The 21,303-nt window shown below is 43.7% G+C and overlaps 1 protein-coding gene and 1 long non-coding RNA gene across 2 annotated transcripts in view; one reads left to right on the plus strand and one right to left on the minus strand.

Moving 5' to 3' along the window:
- Positions 1-2,392, plus strand: part of LOC123379000 — an 18,587-nt gene extending 16,195 nt beyond the window's left edge. Inside the window, exon 2 of the long non-coding RNA XR_006582847.1 lies at positions 1,613-2,392. This is a non-coding gene — a long non-coding RNA (uncharacterized LOC123379000). The remainder of the gene's footprint in view (positions 1-1,612) is intronic.
- The window catches only part of SLC16A4 (solute carrier family 16 member 4), a 25,184-nt gene extending 5,184 nt beyond the window's left edge, over positions 1-20,000 (minus strand). Inside the window, 8 exon segments of the mRNA XM_019837593.3 lie at positions 4,517-4,610; positions 5,621-5,832; positions 8,433-8,954; positions 10,320-10,481; positions 10,646-10,789; positions 11,593-11,725; positions 18,346-18,444; positions 19,845-20,000. Of these exon segments, the coding sequence (XP_019693152.1) occupies positions 4,517-4,610; positions 5,621-5,832; positions 8,433-8,954; positions 10,320-10,481; positions 10,646-10,789; positions 11,593-11,725; positions 18,346-18,432 (1,354 nt within the window). The 5' untranslated portion in view covers positions 18,433-18,444; positions 19,845-20,000.
- Between the last annotated feature and the right edge of the window lie 1,303 nt (positions 20,001-21,303).

Genomic DNA, 21,303 nt, shown 5'->3' on the forward strand with positions numbered 1-21,303 from the left:
GTCGAAAAAATCACTTGTGAAATACCTACTTAATTGAGTGAAGCTTCAGTATTTTTTTAAGGTCATTTTTATTATAACACAGCTCAGGATGTCTTCGTTCAAAGGTAAGAAAACAAGAGTTGACCAATTTGCACTATAACCAAGTAATAGTGACTTAATCAGATTTTCAGTTAATGAAGTAGAGAAAGAATGTACATTCTAATAATTCTTAGTTTTAGAGGTTCTCGACCCTTGTCCTGAGTATTAAGTTCTGGAAGTATATGTGACAGAGTGATGGCTATACCGTGACCCCATATGTTGTGGAAGAACATTAAGAGAATAGCTTTTTCTGTTTTTTGGGGTTTTTTTTGTTTTTTTTTTAAGATTTTATTTTTAAGTAATCTCTACACCCAACGTGGGGCTCGAACCTACAACTCTGAGATCAGGGTCTCAGGCTCTATCCACTGAGCCAGCTAGACGCCCCAAGAGAATTTTTGTTTTCTTTGTGTTCCCCATAGCTTTGTGTTCCTCCTAGCATAGCTAGGAGAGGGCTATGCTAATAAGTTGCTTGATAATTATTGAACGAGTACTAAGCTATAATCAAATAATTATGATGTTTGAAGGACTTCTCAGATATTTGTGATTGGTTTAAATATACATAAAATATGTATATTAGCATAATAGAGGGATTCATCAGGTGGCAGTGGGGGGCACGTGGAAGAGAAGGGAACTGCATTCAGTTTTATTTTATAGGCAGCTAATACGGGCCCTTGGTGCTTTTATTTTGAAGTGAAACTGAGCCTTTAGCATTTTTGAGCTCACAGGTCCAATGCCTGATACAAGATGAAAAATTTCACGCTTTGCTCAGTGATTGATCTTTGTATTTGTATTACTTTTTGCAGGTTCATATTTGTTAACAGGGATCTACTAGAAATACAATAAGGTTTTAAAATACCAGTACTTTTTACTTTTCCACAACCTTCCAAAACTTCTGTCTGGGCCAACTTGTAGTTCTGGATACTGTTTACCAACAGATAATTGTGGGGTTTGGAAGAGCAGGGTTAGTTGACCTGCACTTAGGTCTGTTGACCACCCGAGGTCAGGAAACCTGGAACAACCCTAATACTGTCCTAGTCTGAAGCAGATCATATTATTAAACTAATCATATTATTAAAAAGGAATAGGAGAGGGTGTGGGGCGGAAGAAGTGGTGTGGGGGGGTGGGGGTGGGGCATGATTTTTAACTTTGATCCATTTCAGTCCCTGTCAGTTATTTTCATCGGAGATGGTACAGATTTTGTTGCTACTATGTTTCTCCGCATATTCAGTTAATGAAGGTCTGTAAATAGTTTTCTTGCCCATAGGCTCCATTTACATTTATTAAAAGTATTTTTTTAACTCAGTCATATGATTTCTATGGGTTTCTTATGCTTTTTCTTCTTTCCTTGAATTTTTAAAATATGTTCTGTCGGACGAACTTGTTTTTTTCTCTTTCATTTCCATACAGGAGGGAGAAAATATTGTTCATATAGTCGATGTTACAGTTTTTAACTAGTGTTTTGACTAAAGATTATTGTGAAAAGTTTTACTGTTTGCTAGCTTCCTAATTTTAAAACACCTGTAATCTTTTATAGGAATTTCAACTTTTGCAATTTGATAATAACAGATCTGGGTAAGTACAAAATGAGAATCTCCTACAGTTCTGAGAATCTAAGTTTGGTTGAGAATTTAATACTTTATAACCAGTAAGCCTTGTGATTTAGTTAAAGCTGCAGGCAACAGTGCCAACGGCCCACACCTGTTGAGAGCTGAGTAAATCTGTATGTAAATCAGCATTTCTGTTCTTTCTACGGTCCTTGTGCTGGACTCAGAAGTTAGGAACAAGTCTAATGGCTTTTGTAAAATCCTCTTGTCGTTCCACAGAGGAGTGACTTACAGGAATAAAGACTTAACTGAAGTTTCTCCCTTTAACGAGATGCTTAGTTGGCATAGCGTAGTCAGTGAGAGATCATGTTACAGAGAAGGAAGTTTGACTGGATTTTGTATTAATTATAATAATGATAATCTTGTTTAAGATACTGTGAGCAACTCCCAGATTTAAAAATCTGTGTATAAGCTGTCAGCAACAGCCTTATCGATTTCTTTGACTATCTTGTAGAACTTATTAAAAAAAATTATGATTGCCTAAATAATATTTTCTCAATTAGTGGGTAAAAATTCTTTCATGAGCTGTCCTTTTCCTCACATATAGTGCTAGGGTATTATGGACATTGGGTAATAAAAGGCTTGTAAATTTTTTTGACTCATTGATAGTAAGAAATGTGTTTTACATCACCTATATTTTATATGATTGTGTGTGTGTGTGTGTGTATGAACTAAAAGTTTAAAATAAAGTGATGCACACTGTTTTTTAATCTGTTCTGTTGTAGTCTGTTCTTTTTCATTAAAAAAATTTTAAAGGTCATGACCATACAATTTGATTTCAAGACCCACATACATATCTATAACTTTTCCCTTTCAAGTAATAACTCCTCACAAAACTTGCCTTGCCTTCTCATGTATTGAACTTTTTTTTTTTTTTTTTTTCAAATTTTTATTTATTTTTGGGACAGAGAGAGACAGAGCATGAATGGGGGAGGGGCAGAGAGAGAGGGAGACACAGAATCGGAAGCAGGCTCCAGGCTCCGAGCCATCAGCCCAGAGCCTGACGCGGGGCTCGAACTCACAGACCGTGAGATCGTGACCTGGCTGAAGTCGGACGCTTAACCGACTGCGCCACCCAGGCGCCCCTTGAACTTTTTTTTTTAATGTTTATTTTTGAGTGAGAGAGCAAGCCCCGGAGTGAGGGCAGCGAGAGAGGGGGACAGAGGATCCAAAGTGGGCTCTGTGTTGACAGCAGAGTGCCTGATGCAGGGCTTGAACTCATGAACCATGAGATCAGGACTTGAGCTGAAGTCAGACACTTAACGGACTGAGTCACCCAGGCACTCCATCGTGTATTGAACTCTTTAAACATTTTAAGATGTGTACAAAAACATATAAAACATGAAATCTCTAAACATGTTACATCCCTTTATCATTTGAGTAAGATACTCTGTGCCCGGTTATCTGTTACCTCTTATACTTTGGGCCCAAAAGGCTTGGAAAGTTTTAAGGCATCACTGAGATGGCCTGTGAAGAAGGGTCAAGATTGAAAGAAGTGCATCGGTGAGCTATATTTGAGCTTCATTTTTTCTAGCTTGCTGACCTGCACACTATCCATGGAGCTGCTCTGCTAAGCATCTCTGGTGTTTAGTCTTCTGATACTGGTCCCTACATCAAAGTTCTGAGCCTGACTTTAAAATTCGAGCTTGCTTTCCAGGTGTGAGGTAAAGACTGAGCTAGACCACATGGGCAGAGGTGTGCTCATAAATGCAAATAGGAGTTGGTTGTATATTTGTATAAACTTTTCCTTTAGGTACACCTAAATTGAACCTCCGACTATGGTGCATTTTTTTTCTTCCGTTAATAATTTTTTGTTATTAATCCTATTTTTTCCTTTTGATATTTGCCTATTCCATGTCTTAACATTTAGGTGCAAACCTAAGTAATATCATTATAAAACTTAGTTTTTAAAAAAATCATAGTGAGGCAAGATCCTATCTTTTTTCTATTTCACTTCAGGACTGAAGGAGGTAAAAGGAAGCTGAATTCCTGTCTGTGGATAATTGGAAATGCTGTAGTAATTTGTACATTTAAGCATGTTGAGAACCTGTAGTATGTAAAATACTAAAGTTTAAGTCTGTTCCCCAGAAGTATTTCTGAGTAGTCTTTTGATAGTCTTGGATTAGATGGTCAGCAAGCAATGGACAAAATGTCCATTTGGGTTAAAAGTGCATATAAAATAATAATTCAGTCTTTAACTGAAATCATCAAAGTCCCAAATTTTTCCTGCACTTGCATTTAATATTCACTAGTGGCCCCACCACCTCCTCTCCACAGGGATTCTGGCCTGTAGGCCAAGTATCCTCCTGCGTTTGGTACAGATAGAATATGAAGGGCTTCCATCATCCCTCTTGGAAAATAAGAGATGCTGAGAAACCCTGGACAACTAACTGTATGTATGCTACATCTGAAGAGGAAAAGGGGCACGCTTGCTACCTTCGAGCTCCATATTGACTCCTGCTCAGATAGAAGATGCTAGTGGTTTGTTTGTTTGTTTGTTTGTTTGTTTGTTTGTTTGTTTTAAGGCATCATAGGTCTTTGAGAATCTTCTAAAAATCTGGATTATCTCCCCAGGCAGGTAAACATAGCACATAATCCTTGCTCTAAGACTCCCAAGATAATGTCAGAAACTGCTTAATTAATCTGTTCTTATCTGTTGCATTAATCCTCAGATCCTTCTGGATTCGTGATGGGAGTGTGAGAGTTAGTATAGGAACAGCAGAGGTAGCATCAGTTCTTTAACCTGATGTTGCCATTCATTGCATGTCACCATTTGGGTCAGCATTTTCTTTCATTGCTATTGAAGTTTGCTCAGAATATAGCTAAGCTGTTACCTGCTATAGGTGGTCCAGAAAGGACAGCCATCCCAGCAAAGAAAGAGGCAAGTCCCAGGAACCTGTGTACTCTAGAACTCCCAGACAGATCAACCTGGTAGGGATAAGAATCCAGTGTTAGCCATACTGAGGGTGAAATTCTATGGAGACTATGGCTACAAAGGGACAAATGCTATGAGCAGTTGATTTCCAAGGTGATTTGGATGGCTTTTTGCCTTGACATTATAGAAAAGCTGAGGCAAACAGGGAAGAGTCGTTGTGCTAGGCAAGCAGTGTTTTCATTGTGATCTTTGAGGTGCCTCAGATGCACCTTTATTTCCTGTCACAGCTCTTCTCTGTTAGGAAATGGTATTTACATTCTAAGCAGACAGGAGTATTCCTGAATCCACCTATGGCTAAATACCAGTCATTGGTTTGTAAGAAGTCAGTTTTCCCAGGTTGACTTCAGCTTTAGAAAGCTTGGTTCTTGAATGAGTATAATATCCTACAGCCCTTATGTTAATATTGATATCAGGCCAGAAGTTTCCCTGGGATTCTGTTGCAGTAGATTCGGGACCTAGTTCTGAGAAGAGTCCATGGGACTCCAAGAAGAACAATTTCGATTCCTTTTGGGACCAAAACTTCATGTCAGCTTGAGGTAAAAGTAGAGAGTGGTTAAACAATGTCCCTGGTAAAGTACACAGAACTTGTCTTAACAAGAGAGAAGTCACACTGGTCAGGAAGCCCCAGGTTTTTCTCAGGGAACTCTTCAAGATGGTGTCTTAGAAGGAGCCAACGAAATTTCCAGAGCCTAGGGAAGCAGTAAACACAGACCTAACATGCTGGGACACTGAGAAGCAAAGTGGAATCCTCCTGATCCTTTTTTTGCTTTCATTTCTTTTTTTGTCCCATGTAGGTAATTCTCTCATCATCCCTTCCCCCAAAGGTAAGATGAATCACTGGGCAGGATATATAGCTAGCTGCAGGGTTTCTTCAGCCTTGCGTATGATTTTTTTTTTTTTAATTATAAAATTACTACAAAATACCTATTCTCTTTGGGGAGGTTATCATTAATGCTTGTTTTTACTGAATGCTTTAACAGTGTTAATGAGTGTGTCTGCTCACCAGTACAGGAAGTACCGTTGCCAGGTAACCACCAGCAAAAACGGCAAAGAAGATGGCATAGGTCATAAGTAGTGGAAATGTGGTGGCCAGAGGAGCAAGCAGGTTAGTGAAACCGCAGAGGATGAGGTAAGACTTGTGGTAATGATACTTCTTGATCCAGTCTTGATCAGCAACCCATCCGGAGGCTATTAGACTGACTGTCTCAGTGATGCCTGGAACAGCATTGAAAGACCTTATGAAATCCTAATTCCATTTGCCTAGCCCCTTTGAGAAGTGTAGCTGCATTAGACCTCCTTTCCTAAAAGTAATATGGCTTCGTCCTGAGGCTAGGACATATGAGAGAAAAATGGTCTCATTTGTCTGTCGATGGATTCTGTCATATCTGTACCTGTTCCAAATACATCTAATAAAATACCAAAAAGGCTCCTTCAGAGTTGGGTAGGAGACCCTTCAGGTATTTTTTTTCTGATTGCATTTGGAAAGCTCGTACCTCCTGTCTGAGAATCCCTGCTTACAGAGGACCATTTGCTCAGGAGGCCTTCCTCAGAGAGGTCCTGCAAGGGAGGGAGTGAATTTTCTAAAAGACTCCTAGACTCTCTGGTCAGTGTGCTGGGGAAGTCATATGGTGGAAGACTGGAGACTATAAATAATAAAGTCTTATGTTGAAAAAAAAAATAGATGTTGGGACTCTTTATTATGATTGTGTATGAGGGTTTGGTAATTAATTCCTCTTCTAAAGGTTATTATGTTAACTTGGAATTAGGAAATCTGGAAGTGCGTGGTCATTTTGAACATTGGAGCTATGGTGTGTCTTGAATAAAATTTAAGAACCACAGTTTCCATTCAGTAGCATGATAATAGACAATTCTTAGTTTTTATCGATTATAAGCTAATGTAGCAGTTAAATAATGAAAGATTCTCACTAAGAGTAGCATAAGCTACAGTTGTTTGGTACTTGTAATTCTTCCTATGGTTTTAGACGTGAATTGTTCTACAAAAAAAGGGGGAGCGGGACAGAAAATGCATCCTACTATTCCATTTCTGTTCTTACAGTTATTTCCTAGGGTACCTATGGAAACTTTATGTTAGGTTCTTTGGTCTTGTTGCATAGCCCTAAACTGATCTAAATTGATGACTGCCAGGCATTTTAGTGAAAAAAAAGCAGTTCAGCTTTGTATCTTTTTCTTGTGTACACAAGCTTTAGTTGACTGAAGTGAGGTATCTTTCCAGTTGGAAATGGGGTATGGTCAGTTTTGTAAGGACTTGGTAAGCAGTCTTTTCAAGAAATTCGCAAGAGAAAAGTTAATATTGAGCTACTTAGAATTTCCAGATGTTTAGAAAAATCCAGTTCCATGTCATTCCCTTTCATTTTCTTAAGTTCCCTATTTGATCCTTTGAGAGGACCCATCAGTTTTGAAGAAAGCATTTTGTTTTCTTACATTTTTATGAATACACACTAAAATGATTGTTTTCATTTTTTTTTCATGTTTATTTTTGAGTGAGACAGAGTGTGAGCAGGGGTGAGGCAGAGAGACAGGGAGACACAGAATCTGAAGCAGGCTCCAGGCTCTGAGCTGCCAGCACGGAGCCCGACATGGGGCTCAAACTCACGAACTGTGAGATCATGACCTGAGCCAAAGTTGGTCACTTAACCGACTGAGCCACCCAGGCGCCCCAATTGTTTTCATTTTTAACTTAACATTCAAATTTATTTAAAAATTTTTAAGTTTATTTATTTACTTTGAGAGAGCGCGTGAGTGGGAGAGGCACGGAGAGGGAGGTAGAGAATCCCCAGCAGGCTCCGCACTGCCAGTGCAGAGCCCAGTGCGGGGCTTGAACCCACAGGCTGCAAGACCATGACCTGAGCAAAAATCGGATGCTCAACTGACTGAACCACGCAGAGACGCCCCTCGAATTTTTTTTAAATATCAGCCAGCCCATTAGTGACTAGCCTTGAGAGACATATTTATCTGTCTTACTGTGAGTTCAAGGGAAAAAGTTCTTAGCTACACATACTGATAGAACATTATTGAATGCTTACGATGGGCCAGGAACTATTTCAGATGCTACATGCGTTGTTCGTTCAATCCTGGTGACCTTATGAGGATAGGTACTATTATCACTGTATTACAGATGAGGAAATTGAGGCACAGGGAACACGACTCACTTGCTGAAGGTTGTACAGGTAGGAAATACAGAGCAAAACCCTGAACCCAGGAAGTCTAACTCCAGAACCAACCTGTGTCCTATGCTGTCTGCCTATGGTTTTCCTGCTTCCTGGAGTGGCTGTTGCCACTGGGCACCAGCTTTTTAAAACCGAGTATTTATCCAACAATTATTTAACGGGGACGCCTGGGTGGCCCAGTTGGTTAAGCGTCCGACTTCATCTCAGGTCATGATCTCGCGGTTCGTGAGTTGGAGCCCCGCATCAGGCTCTGTGCTGACAGCTCAAAGCCTGGAGCCTGCTTCCGTGTCTGTGTCTCCCTCTCTCCCTGCCCCTCCCCGGCTCGCACTCTGTCTCTCAAACGTAAACATTAAAAAAAAACGACCCTCAAATTAAAAACAAAAAAAATGAACAAGCCTTGCTTGGGGGCCACTGTCTGCTCTAGGGAGCCTGCGTGTAAGGTACAGTGACAGGTCTGTGGAGGGATACTCCAGGTGCTCCCATCAGCCTCCAAAGACTTCCTTTTCCCTGGCCCTCCCACAGCTCCTTTAAAAACCATCGCTTTTCTTTAGTTTATAAATAAAATCTGGTAACTTCTTGTAAAATTAAGTTCCTTTTGAGTTTGAGGTTAAAGTAATGCTTCCTTACCAGCTACCGAAACGAGGAAGGTGGCATCCATGAAGTCAATCCCCAGTGTTTTGGCTCTGGCTACCAGGTGATAAGTAGGGATGAAATATGCCAACTGACTGAGGAGGAAAGACCAGGTAAATATGTAGAAGAAGGGATTTTTTAAAAGGGAAATGTCGAAGAAGTTTTGCTTACAGCTCCGTGAAATAGCCTCTTTCTCATAACTGTCTTCATTAGTTACTAGGAACACACTGTTTCCATCAGGCCCATTGTTGAACTCTTTGCTTTTATTTTGTGACACTATTAAACTTGGACCAGGTTGTCCAGCCTTCTGCATAGCACTGTCCCTGATGGTGGTGACCTCTTGTGTCTCATTGCAGGATGACATTTCTGTCTCACACACTGCCCCTGGGTTACTTGTAGACAAGCGGCTACCTCTATTTTTAACATCAGAATTGTTCTCGCTTGCAATATGGATGGGTCTTAAGAGCATACTGGAAGGCACCAAATTCAGTGTAAGTGCTCCAAGTAGTATAAGGGCACCTAAATAGGGGAGAGAGAGAGTGAGAAGTTAAGTGAAATATGACCCCTCTCATTTCACAGCACTCTGTGTTTTTAGGCTCAGAAGGGGCCCCACCACTAAATGTATTCTGTCATAGTGTAATAATTCCTGAAGACACTACTTTGTCCCCTAAATTTAACTGAAGTGTCTAAATCTGTTGACTTCATTTTTAGCCCTGCACACCACTGTATCCTTGTGGAAACAGGGCATCCTTTGAAAATAGAAAACCAGAAAGCTGCACCAGGAGATGGCGTGGAAGGAGAGAGTGTTATTTGTGTAAGAGGAAAAAAGAAGAGGTTTGGGTGGGGAGCATGTGGGGGGGGGGGGATATTTGAAATGTTAGAGAATTACAGTGTGTTTTAAATAGCGATTCAGGATATCCTGAAGTAGGGATATAGATTTAGGGATAGAGAATACAGCATTAAGGGGCAAGCCTCTCATCTCATGACTTTTTAAAATTCTTTGAAAGAAGACCGATGCCAGTCTCGCCTTGGCAGCTGAGTAGTTGCTTGGTCTCAGCATGGCCTGACCAAAGCTGTGGGCTGTGTCTTGTGCTTCCAGAGATGGAATTGGCTGTAGGTTCGGCTGTCTTGCCTTATGGATTTGCCGGCTCGTTCTGTGTACCGTGAGGCCACCGGTGGGTTTTCACTTGGGAAAGGAAAGAGTCAACAAGAATGCTCTGCAGGTAGAAATAGGCTTGTGTATATTCTTACATATGTACTTCTGCCCATAGATACACATATGGTTTTCTAGTACTTTAAGATGATTTTAATCCTTAAATGTTTTAGCGTAGGCACAAAGAAAATTGTGGAGTCAAATGGTGTTCATTTGTTTGTGAAAACTCTATAGTCGAAGCTGTATAAAAGGCTATGAATTAACATAATGCTGTTTTTTACCCCCCTCCCTTTTTTTTTTTTTTTTTTTTTTTTTTTTTTTTTGGTCTGTTTTGGTGAGCTGGATGGGGAAGGCAGTTTTAAATGCAGATTTGTCTTAAGGGAAGATGTACAAAGAGAATGCTTTCATGGTGAAAGAGGAGGAGGGAGTCCTCGGGTCCCCATGAGTATCACTTTCCCTGCAAGGTGTTTCCCCAGCTGCACAGAGTGCCCTCCCTTTGCTGAACTCAGAGTTGCTCGTGGCGGCTGGCAGAACCCGCAAATCGTTCAGTACCTCTTCTGCTGTGTGTTCTCCAGGGAAGAGGAGGAGCATGTCTGCTTTAGAAGTCATGCTTATTTCCTCCCCGGCTCAAAAATCCTTCCCTTGCACTCATCAGAGTGGGGGGCGGGGGCGGGGGGAAAGCTAAACATTAAATCTTACAGAGTTGATAGTTTAGAAACAGAATGACTCACCTGTCCAGTCATACAGATCTATCAGGACTTTTGTAAAAGGTGCTAAGAGAAATGTGAGTCCCATCCCAGAACGGGCAATAGCTGTAGAAAGAGCCAGTCGTTTTTTGAAGTATTTGGTAGTTACCACAGCAGCTGTTTGGTACAAGAAAGCAGCACCCAAACCTAAAAAACAAAAACAAAAAACCAATAGTGTGGAATCACATGAAGTGACTTGGTACCAGATGATCTATTCTCCCTGACCTGAGATGTAGAAGGAGGCCTTTGGGGCCCATGGACGAGACGGTAAAGTTCCATCTTGCATAGTCTGGTTTTTACGATGGACTCACCAGGTAAAAGTCCCATAGTCACACAAAGAAAGGGAATGCTAGTGGCCCAGCTGCTGATCAGATATCCACCAGTAACAAGGAGAGCCCCAAGAATGGAGGCAGTCTTCTCTCCGATTATGTCACAAATCATGGCAACCAGAGGTCCTCGGAAAAAGGAAGAAAGGCAAATACTGGGTAAGTGCTTTGGCGTTCCTGATGCACAATTTAAAGCAACTGAAGGAAAAGGACTTGGGAGTATTGTGTATCCTTTAGAAAGGTGTCTGGATTGGGTTTCTTAATATTCTGTTTTGCTTTTTGGAAGAAGAGCTGTTTTGCTTTAAAGAGAATTGTAAATAAGCTGGTTTGAAAATGCGTTATAAAACCGCAACCTGAGGGGCGCTTGACAGGCTCTTTCGGAAGAGCATGCTACCCGATTTCAGGATCTTGAGTTTGAACGCTGTGTTGGGTGTAGAGATGATGTAAATAAATAAAACCTAACAACAGTAACACAAAATGGGATTGCGTCTAGTGACTTAGGACTAGAACAGGGTTCAATCATTAATCTACTCTACCATGTTTTAGCCCTAAATAGAAGCAAAGAAAGAGGAATTGGTTCTCTGTGTTGTTTTAAGTGTGCTTAGGTGATGGGCCCACAACTTCATGGCCTGATTTCCCAGAGAGACTGGCTCACTGAACCGTTGTTAAGGCACTGTGGAAAGAAACAAGGCATGAAAAATTGAATCATGGAAGTAAATAGTTGAATTCTTCAACTTTCTTTGAATCTTAATTTTTCTGATTTTGCCAAGGAGAGGCTCAACACTGCAAGCCCTGAACTTTTCTCAGTCTTGCCTGTTAATGAATTTGAGTTTTAGCAAGCTTCAATCTTAAATGACTGACAGATGAGTCTTCTTGGAATTTCCCTATGTGGTTCTTTTCCTTGGACGGCAAGCTTATGGCCAGCTTTATACCTGCAGAATAACCAATTGATGACATGATGGATCCAATCCAGCCAGTTTGCCTTGAGCTGCTTTCAAATTCTTCTTGGAAAACCACAAAGAAAATTGCAAACGTCTTGGTCATTCCCATCACAAACACATTTACCTAAATCAAAGCAGACCAAAGTTCGGTATGAGTGAGCCATTACAGAGAAGGTCACAGATGCTCATGTTGATGACCCCCCCCCCCCCCCCCGACACCACCACCCCTAGCTCACCAGGATTTACCAATTTGTTTGAGCCTTCCTCATTTTATTACATTTTGTGGGGCGGCCATCCCCACGGAGTGTCGAACTACTTTATGCAAAAGTCTCTCATTTAATCCTCATTACAGGGCTATGGAATAGATGTTTTTTTGGAATGTGAAGTTTAGAGAGATTAAAAGTTGCTCAAGATAGGGATGCTGAAGGGTGAGATTTGAACCCAGATTGACTGACTCCAGACCAACCACTCTACCGTCCTATTGGGATACCATCTGTTAGGGGCACCTGGCCAGCTCAGCTGGAGGAGCAGTGACTCTTGATCTCAAGGTCGTTTGAGCCTCATGTTGGGTGTAGAGATTACTTAAATAAGTAAAAAAAAAAAAAAAAAAAAAAAAAAAGCATCTGTTAAAGACTGCTAATTACAGTTACCTTCGTGAGAGAAGCACATTGATCCAAGAGACGAAGAATTGTTCCCATCGGTTCTTAGATTAGCTTTGCCTTAACTTTGCTTAAACCGAGTACCCTTCCTCACTTGACAAGTAGGGTTACCATTCACTTTATCATCCTAATACAAACACTTGAGAGTGGAAAACAGCACTACTAATTTATGCCAGAGCAGCAAGGGTTAACAGGTTGGAGGGTCACCTTACTTACGGTTGGTCATGTGCCCCATCCTTTTCTATTGTCCCACCTAACCCTCCTTGCCCACACCACCCTTCTCCCTTCTACTAGGAGGAATGTTCCTCTTGAGGTCAAGTTTTCTTTCTGTGGCCTCTTAACATGGGTTTCTGAGAATTCTGATTAGTTTGGGGGCAGTTGAAGATCAGTGGTCAGGAGGGGGAACTGGAAGGGAAGCCACTCGGCCAGGGTCTGCAGCCTCTCAGAGCTGAGCATGTGTATCCACTGTCTCCAGGGGCTTCCTTGCTTCTGCTTTCTTTTTTGTCAGTGGCCTTGACTTTTCAAGGCCACTTTCTCAGCTCTCTGCTCTCAGCCTGGCATCACTTAAGAACCACAGACCCTGCTAATTCCACTTAGCTCTGTCCACGTGGCAAGTATCACCCCCTGTCGCTCTGCCCTCATCTCACTTTGTGCCCACTCCACAGACAGCCGGTCACTCAGGGTTTCTGAGTGTAATAGGTGTGAGCACTCTCCTGCAGTCAGCCTCTGTTGGCCTGCATCCTGGCCCCACTTCCAGTTAGGGATGTGACCTTGGGCAAACCGCTTCACAGAATTTCAGCGTTCTCTTTTGTAAAGCCGGGAGAAAGGAAATGTTACCTTGCTCAGAGAACAGGAAGATTGAGAAAATTCAGGTTCTTTATAGCATTTAATGCTCAAGCTGTTAGCTGTGATTTTGTTATCTTGCGTAGCCAACTGTATCTAACCCAGATCAACTCATCCAAAACTCAACTCTCCCTTATCCCACGCCTCCTCTTTTCATTGGTACCACCCACTCACCTGCCTCCTCTTAGGCATCTCATTCCCTCAGCTAGTACATGCCAAATTAAGACCTTCCCCCTCTATCCCCTTCACTTGACCCTTGTTTCAGACGAGGATTATTTCTTGTGTGGACTAAGGAACTAAGAATCGGTAGTGTTCCAAGGTTGTGTTGCAAAAAGTTGGGCACGGTGAGAAGGCGGTCCCTTAGTGTATTTTTCCCATTCTGAGTTGATAATAGCCACAAAATCCCCCTTATTTGGAGTGAACAGTGCCATGGACACCTGGGCCGTACCTTCACAAGTGGGAAAGACATGTGATCAGGGTCTCATTCAGGCCGTTTGTAATCCTACTATTCCTCAAAGGTGCTTCTATCAGGAAATGAGGCTAGAGAACAAGAGCAAGTCTTGGGCGGCCTAGACTTGTTTTTCTCATTTCCAAGTGCAGAGTGGTGATTGCATCATCTCGTGAGCAAGGAACACCACGGTGAGGCATCATTCCGTAAAATGCCCTTCCTCTTTTTCTGTGGACCCGGGTCCTGGGCTGGCATCTACACGGGTGCTGACGTCTGCTTTTAGCCACCTGAATTTGGCTAGCTTCTTGTCCCCCAGTACAGGACCTTTCCTCTCTGGTCTGTCCTTGATGTGTGGGCGTAGCAGCAGTGGGTGGGTAGGACTTGTCTCATAACTGGCTCTGCGTTTTCACTGTGTGTCAAGAAAGCCAAGGCCACAGCCTTTGCATGTGCCCTGCCTCTCTCCCTCCCTCTCTCCCTCCCTTAACTTGCAACCTTCCAACTTTGTTTCTCTTGACTCCTATCTCAAAACTCTTTTTCCCAAGGTCTGGATTTTCCCTTCGTTATCTGAGCAGGCTAGGTTCTACTACGCCGTCCCAGGCTCTCCACTAGCGTCGGGTGGGTTTCAGGCCTGGCCCAGAGTCCACCTCCGACACTGTGAATGGGCTTGCCCCCCAATAAAAGCCCCTAGAAATTCTCCTGTGACTGACCCAGCCCCCTCATTTTCTTTGTATCTTTAAGAGCACCCCCAACCCCAGTGCGCATGCAGTGAGAGCTCCCTCACCAGGTCCATCTGACTAGAGTATTGTATTGGGAAAGGGCACTGGATCAGCCACAGTGGCCCCTTTTGAATAGAGGGTATCAGGCTTTGTCGGAAATGATGGGGTAATTACTGTTTAATAACCACTTCCTTCTACCCTGGGTCCCTCTCTGTTATCACCCCAGCTCTTCCTTCCTTCCTGGTCTGCACAAACTTCAGAGGAGTCTCCTAGGCTGTCTCCACTTCCTCACATCCCGCCCCTGGATACCGATTCTTAGCGAGGCTACCGGAGTCTTCCTTGTCGCTGACCTAATGACCCGTCATTTCTGTGGCATCTGACCTCACGGCAGCACCTGTTCATCACTCCTACCTCCTGGACGTTTCTGTCTCTGCTTCTGCATCGACGCTTCTCCCTTTCCTCTGGGCTACTCTCCGCCCACCCTCTGACATCGATTTTCCCCAGGCTTCTGCCAAGTTGCTCTTCTTCCCCCTCCCTGGCCATTTTGCACCCCCTGCCCGTTGGCACAAGCCAGCCAACGTATGCCGATGACTCCCAGATTTCCGTGTGCACATCCTGTGCTCCACATGCGCGTGGGCTGCTGAACACATTAGTGGTTACATCACATGTACCTCAGACTGTCCAGGATGAAGCGATGCAAGCATCCTCTTATGTCCTTCCCTTGTGTCCTCCAGCTCAGTGAGTGACACCTGTCCTTCTCCAAGTTGCCCAAGCCACCAGCCCATTACTCTGACTCCCTCTCTCTCTGACATTCAGTTACCGTCCAAGTCCTATCAGTCTGTCTGCTCAATATTGCACAGATCGCTAGTTCATCCATCCTCATTGCTGTTGCCTTAATTTAGGGCCTTTTTTTCTCACCCAGGTTATTACAGCATCATTCCAGTGGATCTCCCTGCTTCCAGGCCTCTCCCCCACCAACCATCATCCACCCTGTAGGCAGAGCTATTTTCCTAAAAGGCACATCTGATCCCATCATTTCCCTTGCTTTTTTTTTCACTAGCTCCTCGGCCTCAAGATGGAAAACAACAACAACACCAACAAAAAACAGTGTTTTTAATATGCCCTACAAGGCCCCTGCTCATCTCTCCAATGTCATTATTCATCACCTGGTTAATTCATAAGTGTGTCCATCAATCCCTCCATCCGTCTTACCTATCCACTGACAGGTATTTATTGAATGCTTACTATATTCGAGGCTGTTTATGAGGGGCTGGGCTTAACAGTAGTGAGTATACGGTGGTGACCAAACAGACATGGCCCCTGCCCTCATGGGACATTCAGTCCAGCGAGACAGACTGAATACAGAAAAAAAAATCATGCAAATATATAGTTACAAAGTCTGGCAAGTTCATTAGGATGAGTCCTTAATTTTATTTTTTTAAGATTTAAAAAAAATTTTAATCACTACACCCAACATGGGACTCAAACTCAACCCCAAGATCAAGAGTCACACACTCCACCCACTGAGCCAGGGCATCCCGAGAATGTGTCCTTTTTGTTAAAGTAGAGCACTCCCAAAGAATATATTGTTACTGGATTTTTCTGTTTTGCTCTTCTGTTTTGTTTATTTTTGAGGGAGAGGGAGTGTGTGCATAGGCAAGTGGGGATTGCAGCTCAGGGCATGATCTCTAGTGCTGTGGGTTCAAGCCCTACATCAGGCTCTGTGCTGACAGCATGGAGCCTGCTTGGGATTCTCTGCCCCTCGCTGCTCCCTCTGTCTCAAAAATAAATAAACATTTAAAAAAATAAAGTAAGCTCTACACCCAGTATGGGGTTTGAACTCATGATCCCAAGATCAAGAGTCACATGCTCTACTGACTGAGCCAGCCAGATGCCCCTGTGCACTTGAGTTTTTAAACTCATCTCAAGGGCCTTTCTCTACCACTCTTTTATTAGCTGGCTAAAACACATAATTCTTCGGTTGATAATCTGAAAACATTTATAATAGGTCACAGGATAGACTATACAACTATTCTCATATAGCCACTAGTCACATGTGGCTGTTTAACACTAAATTAATTTTAATGCAATTTTAATTGGGTGCTAATTAATACGTCAAAATACATTAGAGCTTCCTTTTCCAAATTAAGTGTGCATGCAGGGGACACTAAAGGCCCGGGGTGGGAGCACTTGGAAAAGGGGTATGGAGTTTGCACTTCATTTGAATGTGTTCCTGAGGGTGTTTGTATGAATGCATTTTGCACTTTGGCACCTTATTTTGTTTCAGTTGAGTTTCACTAAACTACAGTGAAACTCCCATAATATAGTTTCTCCGTTGCACGAGCCATATGTTCAAGTGCTTAATAGCTACCAGGTACTGGATGTTTCACTCCCCTTTCCAGAAATTCATCTATTGTAGAAAAGTATACTTGTAACTCACGCAGACCCCAAACCACACACTCCTTTAAGCATCTATGTACACCACTGCAGTTAGTTAGCTGGAGTTAATTGTTAACATTTGAGGACTCGGTATATTTTTTTGTGCTTTTATAAGTGACATCACACAGAAAAGTGGGACCTTAATTATCTGCTTATTAGACGGTTTTCTTACCGGCAACTAAATTGGTCAAGTCGCTTCTGTCCTCAGAGGATAATGTAGGAAAAAGTAGGGCTCATCACTGGGGAGAGAGGTGGGAGATCTGGAGATCCTCACCAGCAAGGCCAGTTCTGCAAAGCCTGTGATTTGCGGAGGTGGCCCAGCCACAGGGAGGGCTCTTGCACTAGGACATCCTTCATTTTCTTATTAGTACCATTTCGGGGAGGGGGAAAAAAAAAGTCCACATTCTTTGGTAATGAAGCTAATGTTTAACAAATAGTCCTCCAGTTAGGAGATCTGTATTACATAACTTCTGGCTGAGGTCCTGTGCCCCTCCTTTCCCCTCTGTCACTAAGGAGGAGGCCTGATGGTTTCCCATCGTCCTGCTTACAGAGTTCTTAGTTACCCCATTGTGGTCTGTACAATTATTAGCGGTCACCAGGACCCGCGCTCCCATCTTTGTGAGCTGCTTCCCGTAGGGCTAAGCAGGGGAGGAGGGTCAGGAGGGAAAGGATATCTCTGTGAACACATCTGAAAGTTAACGCATTTGGGAGCACTGATGAGGAACTGTGGGGCTGGCACTGCCGTCACAGGCTTGTTTGGGGCACAGCTGGAATGGCGCCCTCGCATATTCTAGAATGAGATCGCCAGGCTCACGACAACCTGAAGAGCTTCTGGGAGATCAGTTCATTAAAAAAGAGTGCCTAGTCCAGTTGCTTACAGATGAAGGACATAAATCAAGCTCTAGTTTCAGAAGCTCCATCTTCTCCTTTTCCAGACATGCCAGAAATAAACACTGGGGGGCGCCTGGGTGGCTCGGTTGGTTAAGTATCCGACTGGATTTCGGCTCAGGCCATGCATGACCTCATGGTTCCTGTGACATGGAGCCCCGCATCTGAGCTGACAGCGTGGAACCTGCTTGGGGTTCTCTCTCTCACGCTCTCTCTCTGCCCCTCCCCCACATGCATCCACACGTGTGTGCGCCCAAGCTTGCTCTCTCTCAATCAAAAACATTAAAAAAAAAAGAAAAGAAATATACACTGGGCCTCATAAGTTATGGTTGTGGGGATGGGTTGTGAAGCCAACAGCGGGCGGAACAGAGAGGAAATGTCCCCGTCCCCTAGGGGAGAGGGAGGTTGCTGCCACGTGTGTGCTGGGCGGAGCTGGGACCCCCCCCCCCCCACCAGTAGCACTTTTTGGCGCCTCCCAGTGCTACTTCCGGGGTGCTGAACTGTATGGTCACATGTGGCCAGGGCAGAGCTGAGGATGGTGGCTAGGGCACTCTGGGCTTCGGGATGATAGCGAGGAGGAGACTGGAGGGGAACACTTGGGCCTTCACTCAAGGGGACCGTTTTCACCTTTCTCCCAGGTTGGGTGTGGGCTGCTGACTTTGGCAGCTGTTGGCAGTTCCTAGCTTTGCTCTGAGCCTTTCTCCCGAGAGCTCTCTTTCGAGCAATAGGAAAGGGGAAAGTAAATTCTTACCAGGAAGAAATGAAATACAACCATCCATCCCCAACCTCCATCCAGGGCTTTAGTGTAAGGCCGGGCCTTCCCTGCCCTCCGCTGCATGATGGTCCGTCTCTGTGACAAATCCAAGGCAGTTGATTCAGTTGACAAGAAACTGATCTAAACTTGTAAACTTTATTTTTCTCTGTGATACAGAACCACTTGTAATTTCTTTTAGCCCTCCCCTTTAAAGACGGATGATGTCCTCATTTCTAAATTGTGCGTACATTCCCTGATCTCAGCCTCAAAAATGCAAACAGGACTTTGTACCATCTTTGGAGATCTTTCTAGAGGCCTGCTGCCTAGCTTTACCTGGCAAGCCCAGATGGCTTTGACAGTTCTCTTGGCATGTGCCCTTAGTTACCTACCAAGTCTGCCGGACTGTAATATCTCCTTGTCCCTGTTTATTCCATGGTCACAATCCAGGCAGAACCATGGGAGAGGGGAGAAAAAGCTAATGAAAGGCCGCGATTTGAGGGACATGAAAGTCACCACAGAGATCTCTCTTCCACCACTCAGTTTATCTCAGGGAGGAATTGCAAAGAAGTTATCTGCAAAGGCTGACCTCACTGGTTGTAGGGTGGCCCGCTCATAGCACTGTCCTCTGGGGCTGTTCTCCCCCTTGGTCTGTGAGCCACATCCTAGGGGAAGCTCTGTGTTATTCTCTGGTCCTCTTTAGAGAAATAAGAAACGGACGGGTAGCCTCGGGTTCGGGAATTCTCTTTGCAAAGCAATTGCTGAAATGAAAATATTCTCAGGGACTAAATAGACGTGCCAGTAAACCGCAATGACTGTTCCTCGAATGAATCCTGGACCAGAAAAAAGGCTGGAAGAGTGTTTGGGAGGTCACTTGTTTACGGACTTTACAGTCGACAGGGTTAAATCTCTTGAGTATGAGGGGCACCTGGGTGGTTCAGTAGGTTAAAGTCTGACTCCTCTTGATTTCGGCTCAGGACGTGAACTCATGAACCGTGATCTCAAGCCTCCTTGGGGTTCTTTCTCTGCCTCTCCCCTTCTCATGCTTTCTCTCTCTCAAAATAAATAAACTTAAAAAATCTCTTAAGTGTGATGGTGATCTTATGGTTCTGCGAGAGAATGAATGTTCTTGATCTTAGGAGGTACCTGCTAGAAAGCATTCAGGAGTAAAGTATCATAGAGTCTGCTGTTTTCTCACAAAAGCTTCAGTTAAAAAATAGAGAGAGAGAGAGAGAGACAGACAGACAGACAGAGAGACAGAGAGAGAGAAATAGCAAAGAGAAAGGTCAATGTTCTGAGGAAGGGACACAGCTTTCTTTATTTCCCGCTGTCAGATTGGCAGGCAGGCTCTTGCTTTCTGGAAAAAACAGCTGCCAGCACATGTGGAATGACCTGGTGAGCAGGCAGGGGGGATGGGGGGTGGGGAATGGGGGAGATGCCAGTCCCTCAAAACATTATAGAAAACCCACCCCAACACACCATCTCGTTTTTTGCTTTACCTTTGATGTGGTGTTCAGCAAAGGAATCCAGATGAGACAATCTGGGAAGGAAAAGAAAGTCTACGAGTTTTCAGAAAGTCACTGTTTTTTTTTAAGGCATTTCATTCCGCTGCACAGCGAAAACAAGCGAGCCTTCTAAGTCTGTGAGGTTGAGTGGACTTTACTTCCTAAGGGGAGGAGGAGGAAACACTGTGATTTGACTGACATTAACCCAGGCCCTCCCTCCAATCACCTAGACTCAGAAAGAAGTTTTCACCATCGACTCAGAAGCAAGCATCAGAGTAAACCGAGTAAAAAATTCTTTTGGTAACTGTTGTCCAAGCAAGGAAGCTGTTACACTGAGGGGACTCTAATGTCAAGGTGGTTTCTGTAAGCAAGGGGCACCTATGTGCCCCTAAATAAACTACCTAAGAAAACAAATGAACAAAAAAACCAACCAAACAAAACCTTCCTTTGCATCCACCCTTTCTCTAGAAAAACATCTCCCTGGAGTTTCGAGAGAGTGCTGCTAATCGCTTCTGATTTGACACTGCCTGATGTGAATTGGTTTGTGTTGAAATAAACTCAACATTTTTTTTTTTAATTTTGTTTTAATGTTTACTTTTGAGAGAGAGAGACAGAGCAGAAGCAGGGGAGGGGCAGAGAGAGAGGCAGACACAGAATCCGAAGCAGGCTCCAGGCTCTGAGCTGTCAGCACAGAGCCCGACCCGGGGCTCAAACTCACGAACTGTGACATCATGACCTGAGCTGAAGTCGGACGCTGAACCGACTGAGCCACCCAGGTGCCCCTAAATTCTTAACATTTTTAATATGCTTCAGTTTATCTTTGAGCAGTTCTGGTATCAGAAGAGGGAAAAAAGGAAGCAGACCCCTGAGTACCCCCCAGGAGCAACCAGTAACCAGGTGCAGGTACCCACAGGGCCCACTGAGCTTGAGGCTTTCTTGTCACCTCGGCAGGTCACAGGTTGTAGGCAAAGTCCCTCTTGGATTCTAGCTTCACAGCTTTTGCGTTGTAAACTGTCAAACTTAATTGAGCATTTCTTTTTGAGGACACGGTCCAGAAAACGGACTGGGTTCAACTTAAATCCTGTCTCGGGTCTGGGGACAGGCTAGGTCCAACTTCAACTGGTCTGGGTCCAGGATGAGGCATCAGGTGAACAAAATATTGTTTTAAGGCTGAACAAACAGGTTAACCTTCCCAGAAGTGATCTTGAATGATAGTGGGCACAGTGGGGAACTTTTAACTCAGTAAATATATCCACTTATGAAGTTCCCCAGAGAAAAATGGGTCTTAGCCAAGCACTCACTATAAAAGGTAGGGGGAAGCCATTTCTCCTCCTCTACAATTTCTGGTCACCAGCATGAGACCTCTGGAAACACCCCACCCACTCCAGAGCCTGCAGATGGGATCCTGGGAGAACTGGCAGAAGCTAGCAAAGGGTGAGAATTCTCATCAAAG

The sequence above is a fragment of the Felis catus genome, chromosome C1 (assembly GCF_018350175.1).
Source record: "Felis catus isolate Fca126 chromosome C1, F.catus_Fca126_mat1.0, whole genome shotgun sequence".
NCBI classification, from domain to species: domain Eukaryota; kingdom Metazoa; phylum Chordata; class Mammalia; order Carnivora; family Felidae; genus Felis; species Felis catus.